The 19772-nt window shown below is 60.5% G+C and overlaps 2 protein-coding genes across 2 annotated transcripts; one reads left to right on the plus strand and one right to left on the minus strand.

Moving 5' to 3' along the window:
- The first annotated feature begins 2408 nt into the window (after positions 1–2408).
- Positions 2409–15568, plus strand: NRTN (neurturin). The gene is made up of 3 exons (XM_082623332.1): positions 2409–2478; positions 12273–12488; positions 15056–15568. The coding sequence occupies exons 2-3, from the start codon at positions 12320–12322 to the stop codon at positions 15478–15480; spliced, it is 594 nt and encodes a 197-aa protein (XP_082479458.1). The 5' UTR covers positions 2409–2478; positions 12273–12319; the 3' UTR covers positions 15481–15568.
- Positions 15569–18294: 2726 nt separating this feature from the next.
- Positions 18295–19407, minus strand: LOC309805073 (3-galactosyl-N-acetylglucosaminide 4-alpha-L-fucosyltransferase FUT3-like; the record flags this gene model as incomplete). The annotated part of the gene is given in 3 exon segments (XM_082622894.1): positions 18295–18618; positions 18620–18868; positions 18872–19407. Coding segments are annotated over 3 exon segments (1080 nt in total). The 5' UTR covers positions 19379–19407.
- Positions 19408–19772: the final 365 nt, after the last annotated feature.

Raw genomic sequence — 19772 nt, forward strand, 5'->3', positions numbered from 1 at the left:
CCCGGCGCTCGGGGTTGAGTGTGTCAGAGGGTTTTGTGTGAAAAGTGTGTGTGTGTGTAACGATCCGAGTGTACACGTGTGTAGGAGCAATCCTACCCTGTTCCCTGGAGTCGCCCCTGGAGCTGCTCTGAGGGCCAGTGGGCTGCTAAGTGTGTGTCTGTGTCTCTACAGGGAACTCTGTGTGTGTTGTGTGTGTGTGTGTGTGTAGGGATGGCGCTGTTCTCAGAAGGGTGTCCGGGTATGTGTGAGAACGAGGATGGTGCTGGGTGTGACCCTGCCTAGAACAAGGTTTGGGGGTCTGTGCGTGAATGGCCACCAGTGCCTCCACCCTCCCTTCAGGACAGGGTGTGTGTGTCACTGATAGTGAGTCCCTTAGCGTCACCAGTAGTGACAGACGCTTGGGCATTGCTCACCTCCAGCGGGCACGGTTACTCATACTTAACTCATCTGATCCTTACTGCAGCCCTAGTAGGATCTACTGCTAATACCCCCTGTTACAGATGGGGAAAACGAGGCACGGAGAGGCACGCACAGACCCCTGTTCTTTCCCTCCTGGACCGTGACGGGGCAGCCGCAGCGCCGCCGCTTTGACACACGCTCACCCTCATGCCCCCACTCACCCACTCACAAACTCACAATCGGCCTACATCCTGCTCGCGCATCCAGCGCGACCCACACCCGCATGAGCCCGCTTACAGCGGGTGATGCTGCCTGAGTGTCCCCTGTCACCACGTACACTGCGTAGTACTGCAAGTTGCACAGGCCGCTGGCGGGGGTGTGTGTGTTTTGGGGTGGGGGCGGGGGTCTTAGGAAGACCTAATGCCCTTACAAACCCCCAGGCTGCTGGGATCAGAGGAATGCAGACGGCCTGAATCAGAGTGAGGAGGCCCCAAGAAATCAGGCGGCGGGAGTGAGAGCCAGAGCTCCCGGCCCCAGGAACGCGGGCGGCGGCGGGGACACTGCGGCAGGAGCCTAAGTGCTGCGGCCGAGGGCCGGGCTGCGCGGCGGGTGTTTCTCAGTAACTAGGCCGGGGTGGGGCGGGGCCATGGAGGGTCCAGCCCAGCCCACCCCGCCACAGTCCCGCCCCTGAGTCAGCTTGGGGGCCGCTAGGGGGCGCATTGGGAACGCGGAGCCGTCGGGGAGGGGGCGGGGTGGGTTTGGGCTCGCTGACGGGTCGGGGGCAGCCCTGGGCCTTGGTGCTCGGGAGAGCGCCGTCGGGTGCCAGGGGTGGGAAAGGTATCCCCCCCGCAGGATCTGGCTCGGACGCCAGAATGGGGAGAAGTGCCACTTGATGAGGGGTGCTATGGACAGCGGGCGGCGTCGTCAGTCTCAGGGTATCACTTGCTGTTTTAGGGGAAAACTTTGGGTCTCAGTTCTCTGGAATGACTTTCTTAGGAAGGGGCCTTCTTTTGCTTTCTTGAAAGAGGACCTGGGGAGGACTAGGGGCCCACAGTACTCAGTGGGGTGCGGGGAAATTGTGGGCCATGATTACCGCCGGCAAGGGGAGTGTTGTGGCTCTTAATTCCGCGAAGGGGAATCTGAGGAGGGGTCTTGAGAGGTCCCGGATTTACGGAAGATGCGCCGTCGGGGTTCTTGGAGCCGGGGTGGGAAACTTTTAATCTGGAGGGACTCTGTCCTGGGGATTCCCCCGAGGGGATTCCTTGGTGAGGGGACTTCTTGGGGCCTTGCTTCCGGAAGGGGAGCGGGCAGGACGGGGAGGGGAGGGGTCTGGCAGTAAGACCAGGTTCTCAGTGGAGTGGGAGGACACTGAAGGTCGAGGGACTGGTGTCAGGGGCGCTGTGGCTCTTACCTCTGGGAAGAGGCCCTCGGAGGGGGGCATTCTGGGGCCCTGGCTTTTCTAAAGGATCGCCGCCGGGGTCTCTGGGGCCGGGGACAACGCTGTCTAGGGGTGTGCTGTGGCCCCGCACCCTTGTCACCTGCGCTCTTCAGGCACCCTCGGGCGGGGCGGGACGGGGCGGGGGCGGCTCCCTGTCCCGGGAAATCCGAGCCACCGCCCCTGGCCCCGCCCCCGGCCCCGCCCCCGGCCCCGCGCCGGCCGAGCTGTCCGCGGCGGGAGCGGCGGAGGCGGCGGGACAGTGCGCCGTGGAGCCGCTCCGAGCGCCCGGGCCCCTCGCGCCGCCGCCCCGGAGCCCCGCGCCGCAAGCCGAAGCCGCCCGCGCCGTCCGTGCGCCCCTGCACCCCGCGCCCTCCGAGCCTCCGGCCGTCCAGGGCACCCCCTCAGCCCCAGCCTCCGCCGGGCGGGGATGGCCGCAGCCCGCGGCTGAGCGAGCCCGGGGGAGCCCCATGGGCCGGCTCGCGCCGCGGCCGCCCCGCGGCCGCCCCCTCCGGCCCGGGGCCCCCCGGGCGCCGCGGGCCCAGGCGGCCCGGATGGCGGTCGCGGCGGCAGGGGCAGGGGCTGGGGCCGACGCGGGCGGCAGGCGCGGCCGCCACTGACGGCTAATCGGGCGCCCGGAGCAGGTAAGCAAGGGCAGACGGGGGGCCCGCGCGGTACCGGCGCGGGGGGAGGACCGGCCCCAGGGACAGAGATTGGGAGGGCTTCCAGGGACTCCGGGTAGATCGGTAGTTTCCCGCCTCTAGCCAAGAACCAGCGTGTGTATGAGGGTATGGTCAAGGAGCGACAGGTCCGCGCGTGGCAGGGGCGCGGGGGGCGGGAGGGCGATCTTAAGCTTCTCTCCAAGCCAGGGTCTGGCCAGGGGAGGGGGGCGTTCCTTGTCCGACGAGGCGGGAGGGCTTCTGCCTTCTCGGGCGCCCTTGGGAGCGTCTGGAGCGGGGTGGAAGCGGGGGTAGCCGGAATCCCCTCCCCAGCCTCTAGGAGGGCGAGACCCGGACACCCCTTATGCCTTGTGGTCTACAAGGGGCCGCGGGGGGCATCCGGATCCCGCAGACCCTGGGCGGAGGGCTGCCGTCGCGGCCCAGCTGCACGCAGAAGTAAACATCTGTCAGTGGCGCGTTCCAGCCGCGTTCCCTGCGCGCCGCCGCCGCTGCCGCCGGGGACACGGTGTCCTCCGGTAAGGGCCTGGCTCTCTCAGCTCCTGGAGCCGCTTGTTTAGCCACAAGAGGGCGCGAAACCCTTTGCGGGGGGCGGGGGGGGGCCTTAACGGCAAAGACCGGATTTGAAGGAGAGGAGGCTGTCCTCCTTCCTCGCTTTTTACAAAAGGCATCTCTTGCTCGGGATGGTCTCAGAATTCTCCCAGAAGGTGCGGTTTGTCAGTTCGCAGTCTTTAGGCCGAGGGGGCTGCAGACAGTGGGCAGATGTGGGCTGGGACTGGAGAGAGAAGTGGCCTCTCCCAGGGGTGGATGTCACCATGGTCCCCTCCCCAAGAAGTACTAGCATCCATATAGCATGGGGCCACTGGCCTGGCTCAGCGGGCCTGTGGTTACCTGCAAGGCTGGGCCACCAGCCCAGATTTGGGGAGCAGGACCAGGGGCCTAGGTGGGGGGCATGGAAGGCCAGACCCCTGACTTTCCTCATTCCTTTCTGCCCCGCCCCTCCCCCCCGCCCTGCATCCTTTTCTCTCTGTTCCATGACACTCTTTGTCTTTAAGAGCCCCGGGCTGAGGAAGCCCCAATGGGGCGTGACTGGTCTAGGCGGATGTCAGTGGGGGGAGACTCCCAGCTTTGCCAGCTTCTCCCCACCCCCACACCCATCCCCTTGCCTTGGGCCCGTTGGACACCCCTCCCCACACCCTTCATTCTAGGACTGCTGAGGTTCGGGGTTCTGCAGCCACTCCCAGGCCTTGCAGCCCACTCCCAGCGACCTGCAAAGAGCTAGTTCCAGGGGCGCAGGGAAGAAAACAAAACATGCCCCCCTGCAGCTGGGCACAGTGTCTGAAATTCCACCATCACTGCTTGTCCCTCAGGTTATAGGCCTCAGTTTTCAGGGGGGTGAGAAGAGGATATAGCTTTCAAGAGCCTGGAACAGGAGAGGGAACCAAACAGTCTGCAGCCAGGCACAAGGACACAATCAAGACATTGTTTCCACCAATGTTTGTTGGACAGCGATGGTGTGCGTGACTCTGTTTGGTGTCAGGCTCCTGGGCCTCGTCCTTCCAGACTTGAATCCAGGGTAGAGCCCAGAGTGGGGAGCAAAGGCACTACCTCAGGGTAGGAGGGTCAGGGGAGACTTCCTGGAGGAGGGGCATTGCGGCTGGGGCTATGAAGGATGAGTAGGAGTTCTTTAAATGGGAAAGGCAAGGGCATTCCAGGTGGTGGGAACTGCATATGCAAAGATCTGGAGGCAGGAAATAGCATGGGTGGTTTTGGAAAATCCAGGGTGCCTGGGGTGACCATGGGAGGGAGAGACTTTTCTGAAAGGTTGACAGAGGGAGAACTGGGCTGGGGCCTTCAAGGACGGATTCCTGGAGATGGGGGCTGGAAACACAGAGAGAGGAATGGGTCTTTAATGCATCTGGCATCCCTGGGCCCAGCTGTCTTTGCTGAGAGGCTGTGGGATTCCTCTGCAGATGCAATTTTCCTGGTCCCCCAAGGTGGGGCAGAGGGGTCTGGGGCTCAAGGCCCTCGATGGGAGATAGGGTCTTCCCTCTGCCGTGTAAGCATCAACTGAGCAGGCGCCATGGGAGGCTGGTTCTCCCTATTTCGCAGCTGAGAAAACTGAGGCTGAGCGAGCTGGAGGGATCTTTCCTTATGCTCCATGTAATTAATTCCCAAGCCCTAAGCTACTGTGTGCCAAGCTGTGTAGTAGGACGAAGCAGAGAACAAGACAGGCCCGGTGCCTGCTGCACTTGGCAGGGCAGGGGTGTGGGTTAGGGGGTGGACAGAAGGCTTTCAAACCAGCCAGCCAGCCTCCTGGACTTTCAGGGGAGGTAACGGCCACAAAGTAAGCCTGAATGGGGCCTGGGACACTTTGGCGTGGGTGTTCAGGAGCAGAAAGATCTTCCCTTCAAATCCAAGTGAACTCAGGCTTTGGCTGGTCCTGGAAGAAATCCAGCAGGTGGATCGCACATCCCAGTTGAGGAAACCGAGGCCCAGAGAGGGGCCATGCTGAAAGAGCTCAGTGTGTCAGGGACCCAAGGCAGAATTTGAACTTGGAGACATGGAAGAGGTGACTTAGGTCCCCTGGTTCCTAGGAAACCAGTGTGAGGGTTTGAGTTGCACTGGGGTCTGTGCCTTGGTTTCCCTTTCTGTCAGATGGTCAGCTTTGTGTGGTGTCCTCCTGGCCACTCCCGGAGGACCCACGTCCCTCGCACCACCCACCGGGCCCCATGCCAGCTGCTTAGCCGTGCCAGGCCTCATTAGGCTGATCCTGTTATTCCCCCCCAGGGAGGGCCCCCTGCCCGCCCCAGATGCCTGTGAGGCCGGTCCCAGACCGGCCTGGCTAAGCCAGACCGGTCTGGTATGGTTGAGGTGGGAATTTTACGGGCCAGCTGCAGAGGGCCGGGCCAGAAACGGCGGGTCTGGAAAGCTGGTGGCCCCAACACACACACACACACACACGCACACACACATGCGCGCGCTCCCCGGCCCAGTCTTCCCGAGAACACGCCCGAGTAGCGGCCGGTACAGGAAGAGGGCTCCAGGCACTGGTGGGGAATGGAGGGCTGACCCTGCGGGGCACAGGACACCCCCTTTTCTTTCCTCATCTCCCTGTGCTGTCCCCTGGCCGTTTGCTCCGGTCACACCGGTCCCCTTGAAAAGCCATCATCCTGCCTCTGAGCCTTTGCTCGTGCGGTTCCCTCCACCTAGAACACTCTTCCTAGATCTTCACGTGGGCTTAGCACAAATGCTGCCTCCTCTGGGAAGCCCTCCTTGACCACTCAGCTTAAAAGCAGCACCAGTCACTATCGCTTCACCTTGTTTTATTTGGGGGCTGTTGTTGCACTGTCAACCTCTAAATACCTTGTTTCTTTTCTTTCTTTCTTTCTTTGGCTGCGTGGCTTGAGGTATATTAGTTCCCCAACCAGGGATCGAACCCGGGGCCCCAGCAGTGGAAGCGCTGAGTCCTAACCAGTGGACCACCAGGGAATTCCCTAAATTACCTTCTTTTTTTCTTTTTTTGTTATTATCCATCTCCCTGATTGGATGGTGAGCTTGGCGAAGATGGGGGCCCAGGTTGGCCTTGGTCATCCTGAGCTCCCCGGCTGGCGCAGCACACAGTAGGCACTCAATAAATGTTGGGTGAATGTGTTGGGAGCAGAACCCAGCCTGGCACACTGGGCTTTCTGCCATGTGGGCCATCTGTTTACTTGTTAGTTCTGCTCTGCTGTGTGTCTTTGAGAAAACCTTTTACTTCCCTGGATCTCAGCCCCACTGGCCTCCCAAGCAGCAAGACCCTGCTTTTCCCTTTCCTCCCAGCATCACCCTCGTTACTGGGGTTGTGGAGACATTGAGAGAACAAGTTTAGAGTCAGACCCAGGTTCAACCGCAGCTCAGCCATTTAATTTCTGTGTGACCTTGAGTGAGTCACTCTACCTCTCCAAGCCTCAGTTTCCCTGTGTGGTAAATGGGGCTAATAATAATAATAATAACATCTTTTCCAGGGACTGCGGGGAGAATCAAACATGTGGAAAGCACTTAGCAGAGTGCTTGGTACTAAATAAATGGAATAGCCAACATTGCCAGGTGTTAGTGTTATTATTCTTGGTCTTGTTGTTGTTATTAGGGAGGCCATATGGTACAGTGGTCAAAAATGTGGAAGAGGGGGATTGAGGCTGGGGCTTTGAGGGATGAGTAGGAGTTTGCCCAACCTCCTGAGTTCAAAACCCAGCTTGGCCACTTACGCTCCGTTGGACCCTGAGGAAGTCACTTCAGTCTTTTGGACCTCAGTTTTTCTGTCTACAAAATGGTGATAAAACGGTCCACACCTTTCTGTGAGGCACTACATGTAAAGTGCTTAGAACAGCACCAATGGTGGTGTTTGCTAGTGTTAGTATTAGCTAATTTTTTTTGCTGCTATTATTAACACAAAGCAGCCAACACAGTCTTCCCCAGAAATCACCCTCTCTGTATGTCCACCCCTCAGCCTCACTTTGGCAAAGATAGACCCAGATCCCCTTAAGACAAGCTCAGGACCCGCGACTTGATTCTCAGAGTAGCAGGGAGCCAGTGATGGTTCTAGCGATTGGGCAGCAGGCAGCTCCTGGGCTGGGGGGAAAAAAGGAGATGCTGGGCTCCCACCTCTGGGCAGGCCTGGAAGGTTCTGCTGGGGGTGTCTGTGCCTGCACCCTCCCATGAGGCCACCCCACAGGCTGGCCCCTGGCCCCCACAGATGTGACATCGGAACCAGCTGTGCTAGCCAGATGTTCCTGGTTTACCCCCAGATGTGCATTGCCGGCTTGTGCCTGCCCTGGCCTCCCGGTTCCCACCATGGGGTGAGGCTGGGCCCTGGGCCCTCCAAGGGAGGGGGCACATTTTTGTGGGCTGTGGAATTTGTTTCTTGTTTTGCAGAACCATTGAATCTTGTCTTGAGAGAGGCGCAAGTCCCGCCCCTCATGGGGCCTCAGTTTCCCCATCAGTGGAACCCTAGGGAACCACCAGGGGCCACCTGGGGGAAAGGAGATGAACAGGGCTGCCCTGGGAATGGGCCCAGCTGCCAGCCCCAGACCTATAACACTGATGGAGGAAATGGAATTAAGGGCGTGCAAGCATGTGTCTGATGCTCGGGGCCCACTGCTGCAGGACTTCGGCCAGGCCTGCAGGACTTCACTGAATGAAACGGCCCTCCAGATGAGCAAGGTGTCCTGTGCAGCCCCTTGTACAGATGGGGAACTGAGGCTTCAAGACGGGGAGGAGCTTGCTCCCACGTTATTCAGCCACGAAGAGGCAGATCGGGGTGCGAATTCCGCTGTCTGCACCCCAGGTGCCACAGCATTCAGAAGTATCCTTCCTCAAGGCTGGCCCACATGTGCAGGCTGCCCCCACAGCTGCGCATGTGGCTTCCCAGCCTGGCCCGCTCTGCCTGTGGGCAGTGATGACAGCCCCACAAGCCACCCAGTCATTCCCACAGTTCTGGGCAGCCCGCCTCGGGCCCTTTCTGAAGTTGGGGAAACAGAGGTACGGGAGGACCAGAGACATGTCTGGGAGTGAAGTGCAGAGGAAGAACGGTGCTTGTGGAGGGAGGCACCACAGCTCCACCTGGCAACGGTGGATGGAATTACCAAAGCCCGCCCTTGCCTTCAGAGGACCCAGCCCAGGGTGCCCCTCCAGAAGCACCTCCACCGTCCAGCAAAGACAGACGTGGACCCAGACACTATTTTGGCAGAACTGGGCAAGAGGGAGGGAACTGCGGCTGGGAGGGGGCAAGATGGGGAGCAGGAATGGCTTCCTGGAGGAGGGGCTCTAAGAGCTGGGGCTTTGAAGGATAAGTAGGAGTTTGCCTGATGGGGCCAGTTCCCGATTCCAGGCCTCCCCAGGCTAGAGAGATGAGTGGATGGAGGGGGGGTTCCCCTCCCCTCCTTCCTCTTCCTGGGAACAAGCATGAAGTAGTTTCCTCCCTGAGGTCAGGAGCTCTGCAGGACAAAGGCTGTTGACCCTGGGGACAGGTATGCCTGGTGGGTGTTCCCTGGGAAGCTCGATGGAAAGGTGGAGCCCTGGAACTTAGCCGGGACATCAAGATAATAAGCAGTGTTTCCTGGTACCCTCAAGGAAGCTGCCAGAAACACCTACACACCCTCACCCTACTTCTCTGCTCTCTGAATAACTGGAGGTTTCTGCCTGGCTGTGTCTGTGGGCTACTCATCTCCCCTCTCTGAGCCTCAGTTTCTCCTCCTTCCCTGTCCCAGCCCTGGGCACTCTGTGGCCTCCAGCTAGGAGTGGAAGTCTATCCCAGATCCCTCTTGCTGCACTTCAGACTGGCCTGGCCCCCAGGAAGGGAGGTGTCCCCTTCCCTGGGCAGTGAGGATTCTCCAGGGTCTGGATATTGTTGGGTTGGGAGGGGACCCTGGGCCAGGCCCTGTCTGGGCAGGTGGGTGGCACCTGAAGTGCCAGCAGGTGTGGGGCTGGGCCGGGTACCAGTGGCCCTTTCCCCTGGGTCGCTCTTCTCTTCTTCCCACTTGCAGCCTGTGTCTGTGCCGCTCACTCTCCCCCGGAATCTTTGCAGCCGAGGGCCCGCCAGCACTGGCAGCGTGTTCATGTGTGTGCCCCCCGGGTGTGTGTGCGCGTGGCTGGAATGCGGGATGCAGGTGATGATGGGCATGCCCGTGCACGCACAAGTTCAAGTTCAAGTGCTCACAGGAGGGCTTGGAGGAGGCATGTGTGTGGTGTGCCCATTCTCTGTGTCAGTGTGCAAGAGACAATGTATCTCTGAGTGTGACGGTGCTTGAGTGTGTGAGTGTATCGAGGGTGTGCAGGAGCTTCCACGGGCACGAGAGAGTGTAAGGGGTGTGATTGGGGGAGCTCCTGAGTGCAAGTCAGAGGGCGTGTGTGCACGTGTGCAAATGCTAGTGTGAGTGGTAGCGCTCGAGGGTGATGTTTGTGCATGAAATGCCCACGTGTGAGAGTGAAACACACTAGCATGTGAGTGTGGTGATGTTCAGGTGTGTGTGTAATCCTGTTTGAGGGTGTGTGAGAACACTGAGTGTGTAAGCGGGATAGCATCTGAGTGTGCAAGAACATGTCGGAATATGTGAGCAGGGTAGTGTCTGAGGGTGTGTATGCAACAGTGGGCACACGTGAGAGGGTGTGTGTGTGAGTGGGTCAGAGCATATGTGAGCATGGGAATGCTGGGTGTGAGGGTGAGCCCCCAAGTGTGCCGTGTGAGTGCCCGCCTCCCCTTGACACAAGCACACACATCGTGCACACCTGGTCCCCTCCCTGTGCCCTCTGCCACACCTGCTGTCAGGTCTGTGCCAGAGACAAACCAGTTGGGTGACCCCCATACAGAAAGGCCCATTGTTAACAGACGCTTATCAGCTATGCCTGCCGGGCCCCCTCCACCAGCGGCCCCCTGCTTTCCTGCCCCCCATCAAAGCTCTGGGGGATCTGCGGCTCCAAGTGCTCCTGTGGCTGGGCCATCTCAGGGCTGGAGACCCATCTACCCTCTCAGCCCCCTGTTTTAGGCCGGCACTGTGCAGGGGTCTTATTCCAGTCTAACAGGGAAACCGAGGCACGCCACTCCAAGACTTGGGTGTGAGGACAAGCAGGGTGCTGGGGGTCCAGAGAGGACTTTGCCCACCTGAGGTCTTGAGCCTGGGTGGGTTTCCCTGCCTGTCTCCCCTTCCCAGGTTGGGTGTGGCCACTAGAGTTCTAATCTCAGCTCTGTGATCCTGGGCAAGTCACTTCACCACTCTGGGTCTCAGTTTCCCCATCTGTAAAATGGGGACAAGGACTCTTGTGAGGTTGAAATGACTTAATAATACGCATTAAGTTTGTAGAATGGGATCTGGCATAAAGTAGGGGCTCGTTAAGAGTAAAGGCAGTGGGTTTGAGCACCTGACAAAGGCAAGGGCTGACCTCAGCTTGCTGCACAACCTTGAGAATGAAATCTTCTCCCCGCATCCCACAGGCCGTTCATGACCTGTCCCCATCCCCTCCCTGCCCTCACCTCCTCCCGTGCTCACTCTGCTCCAGCCACACGGGGCTGCCTTGATGGTTCCTTCAACAAGCCAGGCATGGCTCTGTCCCAGGGCCTTTGCACTTGTGCTGTGTCCTCAGACCTCCAGGCTGGGCCAGGGTTTGTTTACATGCTCCCATGTCGGGGAGCTCACTGTCCATCACCACCACCAACAGTAATAATAATGGCAGTATCAAATACCACCAATAGTGTAAGGTCCTCGGACTAACTCCACAGCATTTGCTCCCCCCCATGTGGTGTGTGTCATGTCAAAGAACCAGAGTGTGAATCCCAGATCCTTTCCTAGCTGTGCCCTTGGCCGAGCCCCTCTCTCTGTTTTGTGCCTCAGTTTCCCCAGCTGTAAAATGGAGGTTATAATGCCTCCTTCGTGGTCTCAGAAGCTGATCTGGTACACAGTAGGCGCTTAATAGTGTCCTTTGTTACTGTCTGCCATAGTTCCAGTGCCGGTGCATCCATGGGGCGGGGGGAGAGACGGTTCCAGCCTTACTGCTCTTAATCACGCTCCACCCCACCCCCTTGCGCCATCACATGCAAATCAAATGCAAATCACATGCAAACTAGATGCAAACAGCACGCAAATAACTGCTCAGCTCAGCTCTGGCCAGCCTGCGCGGCCCGAAACACGCGCGTGGGGGCGCCCCGCATCCCGCGGCCGAGCCCAGGCGCTGACCGCCGTCCAGCCGGGCTTTCAGCTCTCCGTGTAAATGTTTACACCGGGCCGGCCGCCAGGCCCCGCGAGGGCCGACACCAGGCAGCCGGGCGGGGAAATGTAAACGCGGGCTGGAGGCCGCTCAGTGGCGGGGAGCTTCTCGGATAGGGTGGCGGTGTGGAGGTGCGCCTGGGTTATAAAACATCGACTGCGAGAATGACGCGACTAGGCAGCCACAACACTGAGTAATCGGTGCCCTAATGGGGGACGCTTAGGGCATTGTGGGGGCCCAGAGAGTGCCCCTGCGCCGGCCTGGGGCTGGGGGGTTGGAGCAGTCAGGGAAGGCTTCCTGAGGGAGCCGCCGTCCAAGCTAAGACTGAAAATGGAACGGGAGTAGGAAGCAGTGGAGAAGAGAATGTTCTGGATGGAAGAACCCGCTTGTGCAAAGGCCTGGAGGTGGGTCGAGGGCAGCTGTAGTCCTTTGCTGCTCACTTCTGGGCATCAGTTTGTCTGGAGGGGAAACCTAGGCTCAGAGAAGGTCAGGAAGTCACTCCCAGGACATCAACATGTCTCAACCCCAGGGCTCCGGCCTCCCGGACTGTATTCGAAGCACCACCTCTCCTCGCCGCCATGGTCCCACAGTGCCCCCTGCTGGTGATGTCCTCACCTTCGTCCACTCTTCCCCAAATTCACTGGGCTCCAGCCACCCCAGCCTCCTGGCTGGATTGGCCATCTGGGGTCACCGCCCAGGACCTTTGCACTGGCTGTTTCCCCTGCCTAAGGTGCCGTTCTCTTCTGCCTGGCCAACTCCTACCTTTGTTCAGGTCTCAACTTTCCTCAATCCTCAGGAAAGCGCTCTGGGACCCCCAGATGGGGGTGGTTCCCAGGTTACCCCTGGCACAGTGCCCACCCCGTCCTTGGCAGCATTCTTCCCAACCTTGTTCAGTGGTTCCTTGATGAATCACTTCTATGTTATGATTGATCATTAAGCAGGAGTGGTTCAAAATCAGGGGCCCCACTGTATCTCCGGTGCCTGGTCCAGCACCCCGTGCCCGTTCATTTGTTGCCTGACAGACAGACGGAGGCCGTGTGGCTGACCATCCCGTGCACGCAGGCTGAGGATGCAGCGCTGGAAGGCGGCGGCCTTGGCCTCGGTGCTCTGCAGCTCCGTGCTCTCCCTCTGGATGTGTTGGGAAGGCCTGCTCCTCAGCCACCGCCTCGGACCCGCGCTTGCCCCGCTGCGCCGGCCGCCTCGCACCCTGGACGCTCGAATCGCCCGCCTGGCCCAGTGTAAGCCCTCCCCCCTGTCTTGGGTCAGATACCCCCAACGACGCAGCGGCCACAATGGTGGAATTTCACGCAGTGGAGCAGGGCCACAGAGGCTTATTTTAGATGGGGTGGAGGGAGGGTGCAAATCCCCACAACGGCCTGGCAGGGGCGTCGGAGGGGATGGCCGCTGGGAACTGGGGTCTCTCGGCTCAGCTGTCACAAGGAATTAGGCTCTAGCCCTGAGGGGCCAGGGGACCAGATGGAGATTAGACCTGGGCATTCGGCCTGGGAGGCCACTGCAGCGCAGCGGGGGGTGGAGGGAGAGGGAGGCCGAACCCGAGGCCCTAGTGACCTGCCAGGGTGGACAGGGACCAAGGGGAGGGGGAGACAGAGAGACCCCTAGAAATAGGAAGAGTCCTAGAAACGGGGAGAGAAGCAGAAACAGAGAGGCACAGAAAGAGAGAAGGATGGGAGAGAAGACGTGGGAAGAAGATGGGAGGTATAAAAATGGAAACGCCCACCCCGGCGGGCGTGGCTGCCACGGCCCAGCTCCCCACTCGCCCCTGGCGCCTGCGCTCTGCAGGTTCTGTGGGGCCAGGACGGTGCGTGGGCCTCGACTTCTTGTGCGCTCATCCACACGTGCACCCGTGCGGGCGGGGTGCGGGCGTGGCCCCCCCGTGGGTAGGGGTTGCGTGCACGTCCGCACCCGCCCTGCCGGCCTACACAATCCTTCTTTCTTGTCCTCACAATGGACAAGCGTGGCCTCAGGCACAGGCTCCACTTCCGCCCCTGCCGCTCCCCCCTACAGGCGGCAAAGTCCCTCCCAGGACACTGAGTCCCAGAGACCCGGGGGTGCCCCCCAAAGCTAGTGCCCCAGGCCCGGGGGGCAAAGCACCCGTGGTGGAATTTCAGGCACCGGGGAGGATCTCAGCCCATGGTTGGGTCCTGCCTGCCTGGCATCCTGTCCCCGGAACCAGCCCTACTGGGGGAAGGGAGTGGCTCCCGATCCCCCAAAGTCCCAATGTTCTAGGCCCTGGGGCTAATGCGCTGATGGTGGAATTTCAGGCTTGGGCCAGGGGTGTGCGGACCTCATCTCTTTTGTGTTCCAGACCCTGTGCACGTGGCCAGGCCTGCTGGAGGAAGGCAGGGACAGATAATATACTAGAAGATTATTCATTGTTTACTTGAAATTCACATTTAGCTGGGCATCTGGCATCTGTATCTTAACCGGCAATCCCCTGAATTAACTCTCTAGAGACACATCTTTGGGGTGGGCACACTAAATGGTGGAATTGTAGGCATCAGAAGTGAGCCAGGTTCAACCCAACCCCAGAGCAGGCAGTGCCGGCCACCCTGCTCCTGCCCCTGGGCATCAAGAACTCAAAAGATGCTGTTTGGGGGCCCCCCACCCCTTTCCACCCTCCCAGTCCCAGCCAAAGTGGGGACTCTGCAAGTCTCACTGAGCAAACAAGGAAACTGGGGCACACAACAGGGCCATCACCTGCCTGAAACGACAAGGCTGACAGTGGCAGAGCAAGGCACCAGAACCTGGGCTTGTCTGCTTTCTGAGACCCCCTGTGGGAACAGACACACGCCCAGGGTGACAGACAGCCCTTCCCCCCTTGGACCTCCCAGGAAGCTATTTCTTTTGGCAGCCAGGTGCGCCAGCTTTGGAGGCAGGTGCGGGCTAAACTCAGGATTTCCTCTCTCAACTGCAAGTGTGACTGCCACCTGCTCAGGGGCTGGGAGCCCCCTGCCTGCAGACCCACTGTCAACACTGCCTGCCACTGCAACGTCTGCACTTATCTCCTGGGGCTGAGGAGTACTGGGTCAGGGGCAGCCACTTGGGAAATAAATGTAGACTGTGGGGTCCTGGGGATCTATGGCTCCGGGCACGAGCAGCTGTGGGAGAAGAGGGCTGGACTTGGGCCAAACCTGGGCACACGATGGAAGCAAAACTGCTGTTTGGGCTTCTCTCTCTGTGCCACTTGCACCTGCCTCGGGCACGTCTTTTCCCCTTTGGATGCCCAGTTTCCTCACCTGTAACATGGGGGTGGCCCAGCATAGGGGTGGGGGCAGCTGGGGCTGAGTAGGAACAGGGATTTGGATCATCACACCCCCTGCTGAGCCCTCCCTTTTCTTCAATGAGGTGAGAGCAGCTCAGTGAAAAGGGGCAAAATCCCCAGTGCTGCTCTGCATAGGGATGGGGTCCACAGAGAGTGCTGGGGGCAGGGGGTGTCCAGAGGAAGACAGACACTCGAGTCAGCTCAGCTCAAGGTGGGGCAGGCTGGAATGTGGTACAGTATGTGCCAGGTTCTGAGCAGTCCATCGTAGGTGCAGGGTCCAGAGAAGGGTGTCAGTAGCCCTGGGGACCCAGCGTGCGGGTGTGGATATGCACCCCCCCCCGACACCGCACAGAGAGGGTGCATGAGCGGGAATCCGGGAGCAAGATAAGTGGTCGGGAGAGGGTGCACTAGCACCTCTGAGTCTCCACAAGGCTCCTTTTTCTCAGGGAACAGCGAGGGTAGGGGGCTCCTTGCCACCCACCCACCCACTGACCCCACCCCATTCTCTCCATCCCCTCGCAGACCGTGCACTGCTGCAGGGCGCCCCGGACGCGGTGGAGCTTCGCGAACTGACGCCCTGGGCCGGGAGGTCCCCGGGTCCGCGCCGTCGGGCGGGGCCCCGGCGGCGGCGCGCGCGTGCGCGGTCGGGGACCCGGCCGTGCGGGCTGCGCGAGCTCGAGGTGCGCGTGAGCGAGCTGGGCCTGGGCTACGCGTCGGACGAGACGGTGCTGTTCCGCTACTGCGCAGGCGCGTGCGAGGCGGCCGCGCGCGTCTACGACCTGGGGCTGCGGCGCCTGCGCCAGCGGCGGCGAGTGCGGCGAGAGCGGGTGCGAGCGCAGCCCTGCTGCCGCCCGACGGCCTACGAGGACGAGGTGTCCTTCCTGGACACGCACAGTCGCTACCACACGGTCCACGAGCTGTCGGCGCGCGAGTGCGCCTGCGTGTGACCCTACCTCACCAGGCCTGGCGAGACGGCGGCCACGCCCCCCGCCCCGACGGCACCCACCGTCCCGCCTGGCAAGCCCTGCGACAGACTGCTCATGCGCAGAAAATGCCGTCGAGGGCTCAGAACTCTCGCGATAACTGTACCAAGATAAAGTGTGGAAAATCGAGCCCCTGTTGTGATTACGCGCTCGGGGGGTGCCCACATCTTGGAGGCGCATGAGGGCGTACGGGGAGGAGGCGCCATCTCCATTGGGAAAGGGGGACGGGTGCGGGTACCACCTGCAGGATGGTGGGAGGATCCCATTTGCTTAGGGGGAAAAGGAAAGTAGATGCAAAGAGGGTCTTGTTTCCGGGGTACAAAAAGGAAAGTGGGGTGAATGGGGGGATGTCGGCAGGGACCTTCTCTCCCACCTCTCTACAGGTCCCCGTGCCCCTTCCCTCCCTGCCTCCCCGCAGGGTGTCCTTCTAGGGAGGGAAAGTGTAACTACAGTGCAGATGAGAAGACTGAGGTCCAGGTGGACCAGGTCTCCCTCACCCAACAGGCCTCCTCGGGCCTGGTCAGCGCTCACCAGGGTGAACTCAGAGCCACTATCTCCTTTCACTAGCTAAAAATATAGTTCGCTGCCCATCTCCCTGCGGGGATAGGTCTGGGGCGGGCGCCAACCCCATCCAACCCGAAACCGGCGCCTGCTGCGGCAGAGCCGGGTCCCCAGGGACCTAGGTCCTGGGACCATAAAAGCTCTGGCCGGAGCCCGAGGGAGAATTTACGACAAGCCCCTGTGGAGGATGGAAAAAGCGCGGTGCGGTGTTTAGATTTGCCTGTGGTGTCACCTTGATGCTTGGCAAGTCCAGGACTGCGCCAGGGTGTTGGGTTCCCAGCTGGCGGGGAGGGGTCGGCAGGTCGCACGGGCTGAGGAGGGGCGGGGAAGAGTGGGTGCTCCCAGCACGGAGCTGGCACCCGGGAGACCGGATGGCGTGGACCCCTCCCCTTCTTCCCCTCAGACTGGGGTGGGGGTCTCGATGGCGCAACTCCCCCTTCCCATACAGCTTTCCCTAAGGCATAGTCGTCTCTCCTCTTCCCTCCCCCCACCCCAGACCGGGGCTCTCAGAGAACAGCCCCTTCCCTCCTTTACTGTTGTGTCTCCTACACTGGCCCCCTCCCCCATTTTCGCACACATCTGCGCTCCGGCCTTCCCAGACCCAACCTCCATCCTGAAGCTGGAGGACTCGAATCAGAAGCTGCCCCCAGGGAGTCTCACCCAGCCAGGCAGGAACACCCCCAGCTCCCTGCTCCCCAGCACCCGCCCTGCCCCCAGGCTGCAGCTGGAGACACTGGAGTCAGCTAACAGGCAGGACTTCCAGGGAGCTCCGAGAGCAGGGCTTGGAGGCCAGGTCCCAAACCGTGGGTGGCCTGCTTGGAAGGCAATTTCAGAGCAGGCAGGCTGGTTGGGGCCCCCACCCATCCCCGCAATCTTCTGACTCTGAGGTTTGGGGTGGTGGATTCCTACACTGTTTGGGCTGACTCAGCCCAGCCATGGCAGAGAAGCCAGAGTTCCCAGACGCTGGGGAAGCTGAGCCTCAGTTTCCCCATCCTAGAAGGCCCTGAGCCTCAGAGAGGGAAGTTGCTCAGCCCAGGACACACAGCAGGAAAATTGGCCTTGGAGCCCGGGTCTGTGGCCCCTGAAGCTTGGCTGCCTTGGTGTGCGTGTGAGTGTGTGTGTGTGTGCGCGCACACCCACAGCCTCCTGGGACCTCGGCCTTCCCATCTCCCACCCAGATCCAACCACAGGGCAGTGGCCCAGCCCACTAGAGAATTGGAACGTAAACAGGGCTGCCCCCACAGACCCCAAGGCTGGGGTTCTCAGCAGTGCACGCCACACACACACACATTCACACTCACACTCGGCACAGAGACTGCCACCCACACAGGGCTTAGGATCACACGCAGACCCACGGTCTACCTGCTTACATGCTCAGTGGTCAGGCACACTCAGAGAGGGGCGTCCTCAAGGTCACCTGCAAGAACACAGGGGCTGCCTGTTCAGTCACACACGGCCACGCCCACCCGCACTCCAAGCCCCTTGTGGTCATCCCGTCACACCCGCTCTCACAGTCACACGTGCCGTGTCACACCCTCTCCCCTTGCCCTCCTCTGGGTGCAGTTCCTGCCCCTCCTCTATCCTTGCGCTGGGTGGAGAACGTCCCCTTCTCCCAGCCCTGCCCCACGTGGACCCCCAGACAGCCCTGCCCCCAGTCCTACCCGTTCTGCGCCCCAGTCTCCCAGGCGGGCGCTGTAGGTTGTTGAGCAGCATTTCTGGCCCCCTCCCACTCGATGCTATCAGCCCACCCCCCAGGCTGTGACAACCACAGATGTCCCCAGACACTCCAAGCATCCCCTGGGAGCAGAATCGTCCTGGAGTGAGAACCGCTGGTCTGGAGTAAGGGAGGACACACCAGTTTTCCTCAGAGCATTCCCATCTGGAAAATGGTGTCAGTATTGCCAACCTGCATACCCCCGAGGTGGTTCATTGACAGAGCAGCAGTACTCACAAGCCAATCCACCAGAGCCATCACCAGTGGGTGGGGCACCCAGGCCAGTTCCCCAGGGGGTGAGTGTCTTGGTGGGTGCCCAGCAGCCACAGCCCCTGGTAGGTGACCGCCCCGTCCCCAGCAGGTGAAGCTCCTAGCAAGCGAGGTCCCACGGAAGCAACATTCCTGGCAGCAGAGGTGCCCGGTAGGGGAAGCCCCAGGTAAGGGAGAGCTCCAGCCACCAAGGTCCCCAGATGCCCAGCAGCCCAGGCCCCAGGCTGGCTGGCTCACGTGAACCAAGACGTGATACTGGTCACCATCTGGTAGTTGGGATCCTGCTGCAACTGCCAGCAGGCCTTACAGAACATCAAGCCCCAGGTGAAGGACCTGGGCCGCAGCGTCTCCCGCCAGCGGAAGCAGCTCAGGTAGCGGGTGTGGTCCTTGTCCAGCGCCAGCAGATACTGGGCCAAGTCCTTGGGGCTCTGAAAGTCTTCGATGTGGATAAAGGCTTCGGGTGGCAGGAACTGTTCATAGTTCCGCCTGCTGGGGCCCAGCACCACTGGCACGGCCCAGGCCTGCTGGGCGTTCTTCCACAGCTTCTCTGTGATATATTTCAGGGTGCAAGGAGTTCTCGAAAGCCAGGTAAAACTTGTACTGGGACAGCCTCTCAGTCATGACCTCCTGGGGCAGTGGCACGTGGGAGCGTCCATACACATCCATTTGGAGGTGAGGTTGCAGCTTCTGATCGTACTGCACCCTGACTGAGTCCGCCCTCCAGCTGACCACCACCCAGGCCACCAGCTTGGTCTTGGCCGAGACGTTCACCAGTGTGTCCACAGGCTGGCCAGGCCATGGCTCGAGCTAGCTGTACGGCGTGAAGATATCTGAGTCCTGGCGGTAGGACACAGTGAGGATGAAGTAGCCATCCAGGGCCTTCAGTTTGGGGCAGTTGCTGGGCGATTCCATGCTGAACCAGACCCAGCGCTGGCTGGGGGGCGGCAGGGAAGGAGTGAGCTGTGCCTTGGGCCTGGAGCTGACCTTTCGGTGATGCACAAGGACCGCATCCGCCCGAGGGTACTCACTGCGGTTGACGGTCAGGTGGCAGTTGGCTGTGCCGGGCCACATCTCTGAGCAGCGGGACAGAAACACCGGGGTGTTGAATGGACACGTCCACAGCAGGAGATGCAGAGGCAGGTGGGTGGAGGGCCCCTCAGTGGCCTGGGAGGGGGTCCCCAATTCGGGGACCCATGTGGGCTTGTCTCGGGACACACGCAGGTAGGAGAAGAAGCACGGAGCCAAAAGCAGCTGTAGCAACAGCCCGGGGAGACAGTGCCAGGAACATTTTATCTTGGCCCAGCCAGGTGGATCCATGGGTCAGAGAGGAGCTGGGAGGAGGGGACAGTGAACACAGCATTACTGCTAACAAAAATAATAACACATGCCTAGAAGGCAGATGCAGGTTACCCAAGTTCATCTTTATGAGTCCTGAGGTAGGAGGCACTGTTCTTATCCCTATTTTACAGACGAGAAAACTGAGGCCAAGGACTCAGTACAAGAAAATGGCAGAACTGGAATTCCAACGAAAAGCATCTAGCTTCAGAGTCCACTCATTCCTACCCACTAGGCCACATGATCTCTGGACCTGGGATACGTCCCGATGGCTCTCGGGTCCCACCTTGACCTTGACCCTGCCCTTTCCCAGCTTTCCCAGAGTCTTTCCCAGCCTAGGGAGAAGACAGAGCTGGTTACAAGATGCTCCCCAGTG

This window comes from Mesoplodon mirus (assembly GCF_964341445.2).
Source record: "Mesoplodon mirus genome assembly, chromosome: 5".
NCBI lineage: Eukaryota > Metazoa > Chordata > Mammalia > Artiodactyla > Ziphiidae > Mesoplodon > Mesoplodon mirus.

Coding starts and splice junctions, on each gene's coding strand:
- NRTN (XM_082623332.1), top strand. CDS start 12,320: ATGCAGCGCTGGAAGGCGGCGGCCTTGGCCTCGGTGCTCTGCAGCTCC. Junction 12,489..15,055: donor AATCGCCCGCCTGGCCCAGT/GTAAGCCCTCCC, acceptor ATCCCCTCGCAG/ACCGTGCACTGCTGCAGGGC.